General features: G+C 37.5%; 2 protein-coding genes across 4 annotated transcripts in view; one reads left to right on the forward strand and one right to left on the reverse strand.

The window, feature by feature from the left end:
- Positions 1-12,683, forward strand: part of LOC122768175 (centromere protein P) — a 67,901-nt gene that overhangs the window by 33,548 nt on the left and 21,670 nt on the right. The gene's annotated exons all lie outside the window — the stretch shown is intronic.
- On the reverse strand, positions 1,119-9,083 carry aspn (asporin (LRR class 1)). The gene is made up of 8 exons (XM_044023971.1): positions 8,759-9,083; positions 6,441-6,754; positions 5,183-5,295; positions 3,842-4,055; positions 3,252-3,362; positions 3,039-3,132; positions 2,789-2,927; positions 1,119-2,263 (listed from the first exon to the last, which is right to left on the reverse strand). Exons 2-8 carry the CDS (start codon positions 6,706-6,708, stop codon positions 2,066-2,068), a joined length of 1,137 nt encoding a protein of 378 aa, XP_043879906.1. The 5' UTR covers positions 6,709-6,754; positions 8,759-9,083; the 3' UTR covers positions 1,119-2,065.

Below are 12,683 nucleotides of genomic sequence, written 5' to 3' on the forward strand. Positions count from 1 at the left end.
TGGTACTTGGTATAAAAAGTTTGAGAACTTGCTGTTTAATATTGTCTGCTCAAGAAGAGGGATTCCTCTGTGGTTCTTCCTGGGCTTTCTACCATTTCTAAATTTTCCATTAAAAAAAATGGAAGAAACCAGTAACAATGGGTCCAAGGACAGAGGATGTTGCTACATGTACAAATTGTAAACTGAGGATTTCTAAACTGTGATTTCTGAATTCAGGCAAATTTAATTGATTCAGTGAATGTATAAATGACTCACTCATCACAATATTAGTGAACACCAAGCAACACTTGTTACATGAACTTTAAATGATAACGTACAAGCTTGTTGCTCTGTCCCCAAATGGCAGATACATCAATACAGGTTTGGGCTTCTCTAACAGCACAACAGATAAATATATTGATGATGATAAATTGAATAAAAGTGAACTATTCAACTGTAAAACGTGAACAAATATTAGGTTTAAACACCATTTCGTGGAACTTCTCGGAAGACAAAATTTCTCAGTATGAAAGTATAAAATCCATACCTAATGTTTCAGTCTACATATAAATAATAAAGGGAAAAAAGAAAATAAATTACTTCAATCACCACAGTTTGGCAACACCATCCAACTGAGTTCTGAACCCATTGTGGTCATCATAATTTCTCTGGATCAATCTAGAGCTCTAGTGACGTCTGCTGGTGTATAGGGGGGATTGCTTCTTTCCCAGCAGATACCACCCCCTACAGGATGTTCAAAGTAATCACTTTGAAGAAATTAGATAGAGTTGAGGCACAGCTGAAATGTAAGCTAATTAATTTATTAGCCAATCAAAGATTGATCACCAATAATTGTTATGATAAATAATTTAATCCTCATAAGACTTTAAGTTTGAGGTCAAATTAAACACACAAAATTGCCAGTTTGTTATTAGAAACAGGGATTTCTAATCTTTGGGTTTTAACCTTTAACTTACACAGTAAATCAAAAATAATAATAAGCATTAACATATCTTAACCACAATCCTTATAAGACAAGATAATATGACATGTAATACGAAAGACTGAAAAGCTGTAAAATTAAATCAAATGTTAGGTCAACTTGAACCTACTTTTACTGAGAAAAAAAAAGTCTGGAGTGATGGGAAGGGGTGTTCCAAGTTTATTTCATGACATACTAAATAAATATAGCACCATTGCAGATGAGGAAAATTAAGGGAGCAGGGACAAGTTTGTCTACATCAACAATTACATCAAAATCAATTGTGGTTCATTTTATTAAAGGTTATTAAAACAAACAGACTGCTAGGGTTACATTTTGATTTGTTACAGATAATCCCTAACCCTGCAGATGAAACTTTAACGTTAAGGTATTACCCAGACTAGTAAGTAGCTTTCAACTTTCAAATAAAAACAATAGAGACATGCAATTAGATAATATAAAACATCCACATGGAGACAGCCAATGACTGTAAGGAAATATGTTTTAGTTTAAAGGAATTTTAAGCTAAAGCTCTGACTGGAAGTGATTTCACTGTCTCAACTTTAAAAAAAAGGAGAAATAAATATGATATTTATCAAGTAAGAAAAAAGATACATTTTGTTTGTTGCGATTGAAGTCGGTTTAATTTTGAGCTACAACGGGAAGCACTGAGTGCTGCTCTTCTGAGGCTTATGCATGTAATGCCATTCATGGGTGGTTTTGCTCTGAAGGTGACCAGGGTGAGCTGGGATTGATCACCTCACACACATAGACTGGGCCCTATATCAATACAAGTATTCATGCAAGAGCTTGTTGTAATCATCCAGCCCCCCATAGGCCGTCTATAGCTGAGTATTTTTTCTCATGGTTTTAGTTAATGGTTGAATAGGCATTATCAGAATCGACATCCAAACTAGTTTTCTCTTCTTGGCTTAGAACATGAACAATTATTCAACAACATGACAGTGTCATGAAATCTTCCTATTTCCTGACCAGCTAATGCTTCAGTGAAGAGTTTCATGTTTTTTGTATACTGTGTAACATGGATATTGGCACTTCTCCATTTTTAATTTCTAGAACTCCTCCTTTTCTTTAAACCCCCTACTACTTTCTGAAGTTTCCGAGCTGTACACCTCTTCGTCCAGTTACACAGCGGAAGGTGGCTGGCTGGATGTCCCAGTACTTAACAGGGTTGGCGAACAGACTGATGCCTGTATACAGGTTCTTCTTGACACTGGACCCAGTGGGACAGAAGTCATTGACTCCCACACTGCTGATTTTGTTTCCATGAAGGAAAATCACCTGAACAAACAGAGGAGTTGTTATTTTTCCAGCGGTAAACAAACCATGATCAGAAGTGTGGTTTTAATGCTACTTTAAATAAACCACTAAAACTCAGAATTTTACACCTACAGGTTGCTGAATTTAATGAAATAGTTAGGTCATGCATTAAGACCATTTTTGTCTTTCTTTTCTTTCGTCTTTCTTTAGTAATCTTTTGACATTTTTGCACTCATCCATGATGATAAGCTTTGGATAATAATAAGATATATTGGATACAATGCTTGTTTCCCCAGGTATATCTGCCTTCATTTTTAGGAAATGGGAGGATAATTTTATTCTTTAATAAATCTGGAATAGAACAAGTCTTTATAACTACAACCACTGCAATGGTTGTTTTTTCTCAGGAGTCGTGTCCTCATTTGATTTTTAACTCTGCTATTGGTTTAACCCAGCTTACATTTACAGCTTACATCAACAGTTTTGTGACATGCAATTTCCAAATACTGATCAGTACCAGGTTTGTTGCAGTGTCTGTTATCTCACCTGGAGGTAGCGCAGTGAACTGAGGCCAGGTGGGACCTTCTTCAGACGGTTGTTGTCTAGGTGGATCGTCCGGACATTTGGGATGCTCACAAAGCTGCCATTCTCTACAAACTTAATCTGGTTAAAACCTAGTCCTAGCCTACAAAAAATGTCAAAAGACAAGTGTCATCATTTGTAAATAAGAACAGTCAAAGAATTATATATGGATATATGGATGTCTGATGTCTATCTAAATGTGCTAGGTTTTCACCTCTGCAAGTTTTTGTATCTGATGAAGTCCTCTACCTCCACCTTCGTGATCTTGTTGTAGTCCAGGCTCATTTCTGTGATAGAGGATGGGAAGTCTAGGAGATACAAAGCAATCTGATTTAGCAGCTACATAGTTAAATCACAGATGTTAGCAATTGAGGTCCAGTGAAGACTACTAGCTGTGTGACTCAAGGAGAAAAAAATGTCATTCTACCTTTTGGTATAGCAGTTAGCTTGGCCTCTGCTATTCCGATATACAGAGTCGACAAGCCATTAAAAGCTCCCAGTTCAATCCCACTGTTTGCCAGAGGGTTGGCACCCAGCTCTGTTTGAACAAACAAATAACATTTGGTTTGATTATGAATGATCCATTATGTCTCCTAAGAATGTGTGTAATGAACACTTATATAATATGATTCTAAATTGGAACCCCTCATGGTTGTAAATACTGTATAATGACAGTCCTTTCAAGAATACATAGATTTTTTTCATAGCATTGCCAAATGCCATTTAGTAAAACAATGGGGTTTGAGGGGTGTCTGCTGTAATTGCTGTGACTAACCTACTAATTGGTAAATGAATAATTCTATGAGGTGGAAAGTATATTAAATCTTAAATGTTTCCAATTTATTTAAGACATTTACACATACTGTAAATCTTAACAATAACATTTTTGGAAATATCAGCAAAATTGTTTGGAGATGCAATTGAAAATCTCCTGTGACCCATCTGTAGGTCCTGAACCAGTGTTTGGAAATCACTGCCTTATCAGATACTCTACATACTGCTGAAACCAGATCTCACCTAGTACATGAAGTTTCCTCAGGCCCTTAAATGCATCCTTCTGGACTCTGTTGATCTTGTTTTCGTGAAAGCGGATCTCGATGACATTGGGAGGAAGGTTTGCAGGGATCTCAGTTAGCAGGTTGTAGGAGAGGTACAACAATCGGAGATGGTCCATGTTCTTGAAGGCTTTAGGGTGAATCTTAGAGATCTTGTTGTTAATCAGAAACAGACCCTGTTGTGGGGAAAGGGATCAAAATGCTAATGAACCTAATTGTTTCAAGCTGAGTGTTGCATCTTCTATAGTTTAGACTTAGTTGATTCAAGATAATCACTTGTAAAACAAACTTTTGTCCTAAGTCGACAATGAACTTTCATGCTTGATTTCATGCCATTTTATTTAACATTTGTTGTCATTAATGATAAGTTATTTTGTCTGTCGTTAGCTGAAATCTGCACTCCTTAGCAATAATCCTATAACAATCCACATTCAGCCCAAGTAAGTTTCATCCTTTCATTGTCACTTCATGAGGGGCTCCTAATCCCAGCTGACATTGGGCAAAGGGTGGGGTCACACCCTGGACGGATTGCCAATCCATTGCAGGTCAAACATATAGAGACAAATCATCCATTCACTGTCACGCCCACTAGAAATTTAGAGTGTCCAATTTGGACATGTGGAAGGTGAACCCACACACACAGGGAGAACATCAGTAAGGACCATGACGCAAACCAGCAACCCTTCTTGCTGTCAGGCAACAGTGGTAGCCATGTGTTGAGCAGAAAGGCTGGTATCCAATGCTGAAAATAGAACAGAACACAAGGGGGAGCTGCTTGGTCTCACACTTTCTTCTGTTTCCTCTGCTCAGCTTTAGTGGCAGTTTACATATTAGTAGTGGACTAAGGAAAGAAGTGAATGATTTGGCCAACAGTGCTCTAGAGTAAAAGCAGAAAATAATTTCTGATCCAGATTGTGAAACCATCCTCTATTAGAAAACAAAACTATTACATTGATTGGCATAATTATTTACATACGTTCAAGGATGAACCCTAAAAGATGCTTGTGATCGTCTTACCACTTTGATGAGGTTGAAATTTATGGTTAATATCGGATGGTATGCCTACAATTTTTGTACCGATAATCTATAATTTTCATATCATGTTTTCTAATGTTTTTCAGAGTGCCAAAGTATCCCATATTACATTGTGAGGTTACCGTCAGTGTTACTCATTCTTAAAATGTTGTGGCACTTATTCTGCTCACATCTGATGGATTTATGTCAATTTAAACACAGAGTGGTTAAGATATTAGTTACAATGTACAAATAAACTACTTCTGGAGATTTATGGAATGCCTCTTACATAAAGCTTGTGGAGGCCTTTAAAGTCATTCTCCTTGATCTCAGTGATATCATTGTTTTGAAGGTCTATCAACACAGTGTCCTCAGGGATCTTCTCAGGAACAGCGATCAGACCTGTTGGCAGAAACACAAATGCCTGATTAGAAGCACAGAGTTGAACTGAAAGTAATGACAAATCAGAACTTGTCATCCAAAGCAAGAGTTTATAGGAAATGTTGAGGTGAAAAAGTACTTTTGGAAACTCTAATTCAAACAAAGTCCAGCATCACAGGTCTAAAATAATGTCTCTTTGATTCAGGGGAACATGTGTGGTGATAAGTCCAAGGGCCACCATTTTCTCTTCACCATACTAGTTTAAAAAAGTCTGATTCTTTGGATTTTTGGGGTTCTTATTTTCTTAGCCCACGATTTTACATTTAAGATTTAAATGAGATCATGAGTTGAAAAAATGCAAACCTTACATATGTTTTGACTCTTGTTTGGTTATTTGTAATACTTTTTGTGAGCACTGGGTTATGGAAATAGCAGGTGGAGCTTAAGTGACCTCATTGGTTCAGGGGTAGGTGAGTCTGGGAGCTGCACTCTTCTTTTTTTTTCTTTCTTTTCTTTTTTTTACCCTGTCCGCATTTTCTGTAGTAATTATTGGCAAAATACACATTTGTATGAAGTGCATGTGCCATAGATTTTTTCCCAGTGTAGCAATCACAGTGACTTTGAGTAGCAGTAGTCTATACATAAGTTAGTTATTGGCTAATGTCAGTTGCTGTTTATGACAAAATGCCTAAAAACTTTATATGCAATATGCAACAATCCCAGAAAAGCCCACAATGTCCTGCTTGCTTGTCTCTGGAGCACAAACAGATCTGCGATTCGTATTTTGAAGCAAAACCTTATAATGCATATGAGGGAGAAGCTCCGCCCACAGAAATCTGATGCATAATGCAGTGAAGAAGAATAGACAGAGTTGTGAAACAGTATTAATATGCTTTCTGATATGAAATGGCTGCGGTCGTTCCCTGACATGCTTGGGAAAGGGAGGGTTGAGCGGAGGAGTCCTCCATTAGTAGCAGTTTGGAATCTTACCATCAGAAGTCACTAATTATTACACTCTGGACTATTTGTCAAAAAGTGTTTTTTACATTAAACACAGACTCAATCAGTATATATAAATGTTCCAAGATTTCCAAAAAAAAAATGACCCAGTATCTGCGTTATAGCTTTCGTTTTCAAAAATTGTTTGTATACTGTGACATTCTTACCCTGGTCTGAGCACTGCATCACTCTGGGTGAACAATGGCAACCAGTTGGACAGTTCTCATCTTCATCATCAAAATTATCCTTGTCATCATCATCGTCGTCGTCATCGTCGTCTTCATCGTTTAATTCGTTGTCATCGCCATCATCATCATTGTCATCTGAATCAGCCATCATGATGTCATAGTTTTTCATTAAGTCCATGATGTTAATTGGCTGGTAGGGTTTGGCATTGCCTAATGCCAACAGGCAAAGCAGGAGGAAGACCCTCATGGTTTTTGTTGAAAGGCTGGTCAGTGGAACAGCAAACTAGGAAGAGCTGTACAACAAACAGAGGTTGGTTTACCTCTCAGACCAGATGCTGTCATGGCACTGAGGAACAGTGCAATGTTCCTGCAGTTTTATTCCAACATTGACATAAATGCAGAAACCTGTAGTGACTGTCAGTGACAATGACCCAATCAAACTTTAAACTGAAGGTTTCTCTGGCTGTAGCACACAGTGGCACTATTCAGAAGCCTGTGCAAGTTGGTAACCTTGGACATGTATGAGTTACTACATAAATGTTTAAATTCATCACAAAGTTTGTCTCTTTGGCTCTAACCACAATCAACATTTTTCAGCTTTGGGTCTTTCTCAATGTTAATTTTAATCCATACATTAATGAAATAGCCTTTATCTATGACACATTGAAGTCTCACACACAAATTCACAATTATGAATTGGTTTAGTTAGCTAGTTAGCTTTTTGGGCCATAAAAATTATTTTAACATTACATTCAACTCTGCTTGAGTTAAATTTCAATTTAGCAGTTCTGATTAAGGAATGTATTGCTAAAACATTACACAGTGAAAAGGGTATGCAGAGTTTCAGGAGCTATCCGTTTCACTAAGTGCTGCTCTTTTTTATACCGTTATTTCCGTGAAGCACTGAAAACATCTACTGGAAATGGAGTCTTGCAGCCAACATCAATGTTTCTCCAGCTCTCACCTATTCACCATCTGTGTTGATTCACAAAATGATTCCTATATCTTCCTCAATTACATATTCACACAGCAAGCAGAGACAGGCTGAGATTGTCTGCTTGTGTGCTCCTGGTAATCTTGATGGATTCTAAGCCCTCAAGTTGAGCATTCAGTCCACCCACAACTATGTGGTGGTGGTCGAGGATCCTGCTGCGACAGCAAATACCTCCCTGCTCAGACCCTTCCTCTCAACCAAGACTCTTTGCTTACACATATGCATATTTAACACAAAATGAGCTATATTCTTGATGTATATTTTCTTGTTTGTTTGCAAGTTAGCAGTAGTTTGGCCATAAATATCATATAGTTCTATTTTTTTAGTTTACTTCACACCAGAGACACTATAATGCATGTAAAATATAGCACTCCAGGGATTTGCAATATCAAAACCAGGGGAAAGTAATCTGTCTCTGATCCCTGCTACTTCTATCAGGACTGAAATACATGTTCCTTCCACTTAGAACTACAAATACTTTTATTAGTTTAGTATTCAGTTAATCCAAATGTTGTCTTTTTAAGAGTAAAACTTCCAGTTCTGTGTTAATCAGTGCCGTAGATTTTCACTACACTTCATCATTTCAGATGTTTTATTGTATCTGCTCAGTCCAAAATCCAAAAATGGCAATTCTCAACCTTATATAAGCTATAACAAGAGAATACTTTGCATGGTGATAATGCTTCCGTTAAAAATAGTAATAAATAATTAAATGATTATTGATGATGATAATTGATGATAATGATGATTTAATAATGATATTCATTATATATATTATATTCATTCAGTATACTCATATACTCAGTATTTGCAAATATCTGTCTGGTTTGAGGTATCTCTCATAGTTTCTCTCATGTGTTTGTATTTAAAGCTTGCAATGACTGTGACCATCTTTCATGGAAAATTGCTAAGCAATTTTGTCAAATCAGCTTACACTAAGACTCCAGGAAAACCACTGCATTCTCTAAAAAAAACAACTATTCAACAACTATTAATTCCTCATTATCTTTTGATTTTTGCCTTTATAAAGTTAAAGTAAAACATGATCCATAGACTCATCAACATTATTTCAGATGTATGCTGTTGAGCGGTATAGTTTGCATGCAATTTCTGATCAAACTCAACTCAAATACAAGTTGTAATTAAACACCTTCACCAGCTTTAATGCACCCAACTGAAGTCTGGTGGTAAACCTCAACACGACAAAGATGCTGCATTCTATGTAAATAAAATATACTAGATGTATCATGCAAGCAAGAATGTTAAAAGGGTGTTTTGTTGATGAGTCTAGGGTGTGTCCTACCTTAGCTGTCAGGTGTGTTTGTGTCCTGCTTTAAACCCCACGCAGTAAGCAGAGCAGCAGCGGGGTCCAGCTGGAAGGCTGAGAGTTGGATCCTCAGTCAATACATTTCCAGTGAACAGGCAACAGCATCATCCTCTCTCCAGGAAAAAAAAATAAAAAGCCCCCAAACACCCCCACCGATGGAAAACCTCTGCTGTAAGAGCGAGAAGTTCAGTTTCAGCAAAGAGCTCTTGACTCTCTGAGATCACACCATCTGTAGATCTCAGGGACTAGATTTGAAAAAGCATTGTTGGGATGTTAGTCATGTGCTTTTCATCAGGGGCTTTAAAGTGATGCCAGAATAGTTAAGTTGAGGCTCCTGAAACCTTGAAGTCTTTATACAGAACACTCTGGTAGGTCTGTCACCTCCCCTCCCTCCGTGGCTAGTTTCCATATCAAATATTCTTCATCAGCATGAATGTTTTTTACATTGAAGCCTGTTGGCACAGTGTTGAACAAGAAGTGTGGGACTCTTAAACAAGGACACTGGATTTTGTCAATGAAACTTTAAAAGTCAGGATGGAGGTGGGCTGGCATTGCAAGGAATTTTAGGATGATGCCATCTGTCGTATTCAATGAATTTCTTCATCTGGCTGTTTGATAGAAACTGACTAAAAAAACAGCCACTGGTCTATGGTATGTTTAGATAAACATCAATGAGAGGAAGATGATGTTTGAAATGAAGAGATGCTTGCCTTCAGGTAGTAGCTACACTTGCTTATCTATTCATTATTATTATTTTACAGTAGATGACAACATACAAAGGAAATGTATATTTTGGGGATTTATTCCAGTCTTTTGAGGGTTAAAAAAAAAAAATTGCAGATGTTCATGAAATCATTAGTTTAAGTGATTTAGCTGTAGCAAAATATTTTTTTTAAGACAACCACATTATTGAAGGCAACACTCCCTGTATATTGTATTTTCATTCATACCAACTGTGTGGCAGATTATCCAGCAATTGTTTACATGAAACATGTGTGAATAGGAATTTACTGAACATCTCCAGTTCTCAGTTCATCAGTCTTTAGTTTTCCAAAGTTATTCAGCAGTGACAGTTCTCCCTTCATAGCCCAGGTGCCAAATACAGCATCAGCGACTGCGTATCTGTTTACGCTCTTTTAATCTCTAAATAAAGACGTAAGGAACACATGCACAACAGATTTGTTGCAAGTACTGATACTCATTTCTAGAGACAGGACTCAGCAACAACTGACTGTCTTGCCCCACATGAGAAAATGTGCTGAATGTCAAACTGACCTAAGGTGATACACATTACCATCGGAGTCAGTGAGAACTGGCAGGTTTCTCTGTGTGTTACATTATATTTCTTTCTTAACTGCAAAGCAGAGACAGGAGAGAAGCTTTTGTGTTGTATCCTGCATAATTACAACAAGGTAGAACAAGAAAGTCTTTAGTCTAAGCTTTGAGGCTTTGAGAAATGAGAAATACCTCCCAAGAATGGAAAAGCTAACTGGAGTTTGTTCCCTCAGGGGTTCATGCGTTATTCTGTTCCTTTTTCCAGGACTAGTATTTTCTGCTGAGCTGAGCTGGAATGGCAGCATGAGGCAACTTATGGCAAAGCCAGACCCTCCAACTATGCCCTGGTTTGGCGAGTGGGAGTGGGTCTGTGTTCTGGTTTCAGTACATCTTGTCACATTTTCCAAATCATCGTAGATCTGGTTAAATTATCATCTCATCATCATGGAGCTGGCTAAATCCTTGGATGTTCAGCATGCTATTTAAAGAAAATTCCTAAACTTCATTTACCAGTACTGCAGTACTTGGGATAATCCTGCTACAAATATTAAGAAATATTATTAGAATAATTCCTTTAAGCTTATATTTATTTTATATTTATAGTAACACTTGTCTTGGGACCTTTCTCTTTTATTCTACTTAAAATTTCCATCACCAGACTGACATCAAATAAATAGTTGGCAAAAATGAGTAATTGCATCCAGTATACATGACATATGTTCCTGGACTTTTTCCCACAGTATGTCTGGAAAATTTGTGTTACTCAGTATCAACAATCCACCATAAAACACCAGAACATTTTGATCTCACCAGTTAAGGAGGATATGAATTGCCCATACAGATGTTTATTGTTCTTCTTACCAACCTCAGCTTAAATTAATCAGTCTGTGTATTTCAACACTTATATGAGCTGAATATGAGTGTTAATACATCTACCTTACATTCCAAAGTCAAGCATAAGCTCCTACTAAGTAAGCCCACATTTATGATTATCCTGATGAAACCTCAGACCTCAGTTTTCCAGTTCCTTATAATCACAGCTCAATGACTGTGCGCTGAAACAATACCCCGTTACGAGCCAGATTTTAAGATTAAAGGATACAATTTTCTCAAACACTGTAGGGATTTGATTAGAACCTGATGTAAATATGTCTCTGAGAGGTTTGAGCTTTGTCTGCACTTAGAGGACACAGGCTTTGTTCTACACAGTAAGAATCATGATTCTATAAGTATGTCCTATTATTTGCCTTCATATTAACAGAGCCTGAAGATTATTTGTCCATCTCTATGTCTTAAAAGAAAACCAGTTTAAAACCTTTGAACTTTTGTTTTATATGGGATGTCTGCCTTCCACTCTCTGCAGTTAAGTGGGATCTGATGCATGAAAACCTCATATTTCTTAGCTGACTGCTCTTCCTCAGAAATGTTTCATTCAGTAGCTTTTTAAAAGACGGAATTGGTTTGTGGCAATGAAAAAAAAAGGATGGTGCAATTGTTTGAATTACAGTATTGAAACTACCAATTAAATGTTAAAGATTGCTTCCTGATGTGAGATGGTCTGCCTTTCTGACAGGAGACACTTCGAAGTCTCTTGCCTTTCTGGATCTCATATTTTCCAACCATTAGATGTCTGTGATGGCTCTGAACTGGGAGAATTTTCTCCATCTGAGCCTTTACAGCTGTGAGTCAGTGGGCCAACTTGCATGGCACTGGGGGTGCCAATGAGTTGCCTCAGGGCCGTTGTTGCTTCTGTGCCTTAGGGGCAGTTTGCCAGGAAATATTAACTGCTACTACCCACTAGTGAAGCGGTGCGCTGCTTGGAGTGCTGTGCAGCCGGGCTGCACATCAGACGAATGTTCAGGTCCTGAATATGACAGGGAGGATTCAAAATTGTTTGTCATTTGAACATAGCAAACAGCCCCAATCTGAATGCAGCACGTTTATATTCACAGTTTAACATTTTCTGTGGTACTCAAATGCAACACACAGGAGAGTGACACCACTCTCTGCTCAAGACATTGGTGCTCTATGATATTTACATCCTTAATATTTGCAGAAATGTTGCATGATGGACCTTAAAAGCTATTTCTGTACCTGATAAATGTTCTGCTTGTTGCATAAAACTGAAGCTATGACATAGTTTGTTGTCTTCACCTTGAGGAACAAGATCAGGTGGCTGTTGAGCATTCAATTGTGTGTCTGTCTGTGAAACTAATGAACAGAGCAGCTGTTCATGTTGGCAGAACAGACAGGTTCTCTCGTTTCTACAGGAAAATCTTTTGATGTTTGAGTGCTGGCTCATTGGGAGAAAATGTTCCTGCTCAAGTACGATAACATGGCAACTGCCACCATCTAGAAAGTTATCAACCTTTACTGATTATTGTTTTCATTGCTTTTCTTCATTTAAATGCATTTATGTATGTGTATAATTATCTTATATTTCCAAATTGTATTGCCAAAAAATAGCTGCGGTTTTCACATCTTTGGTTTTTGGTTGCAGTAGCCATTTAGATCTGTCTGCTACTGAAGTAAATGATCCTCACCATCAGGCTTTCAGAGGAAAATATTATGATAAAGTTGGCCATTCCTGTTCTGATAATTACACCCTTCATTGAATGCATATGGC

Source organism: Solea senegalensis, linkage group LG4 (assembly GCF_019176455.1).
Source record: "Solea senegalensis isolate Sse05_10M linkage group LG4, IFAPA_SoseM_1, whole genome shotgun sequence".
Taxonomy (NCBI): Eukaryota; Metazoa; Chordata; class Actinopteri; order Pleuronectiformes; family Soleidae; genus Solea; species Solea senegalensis.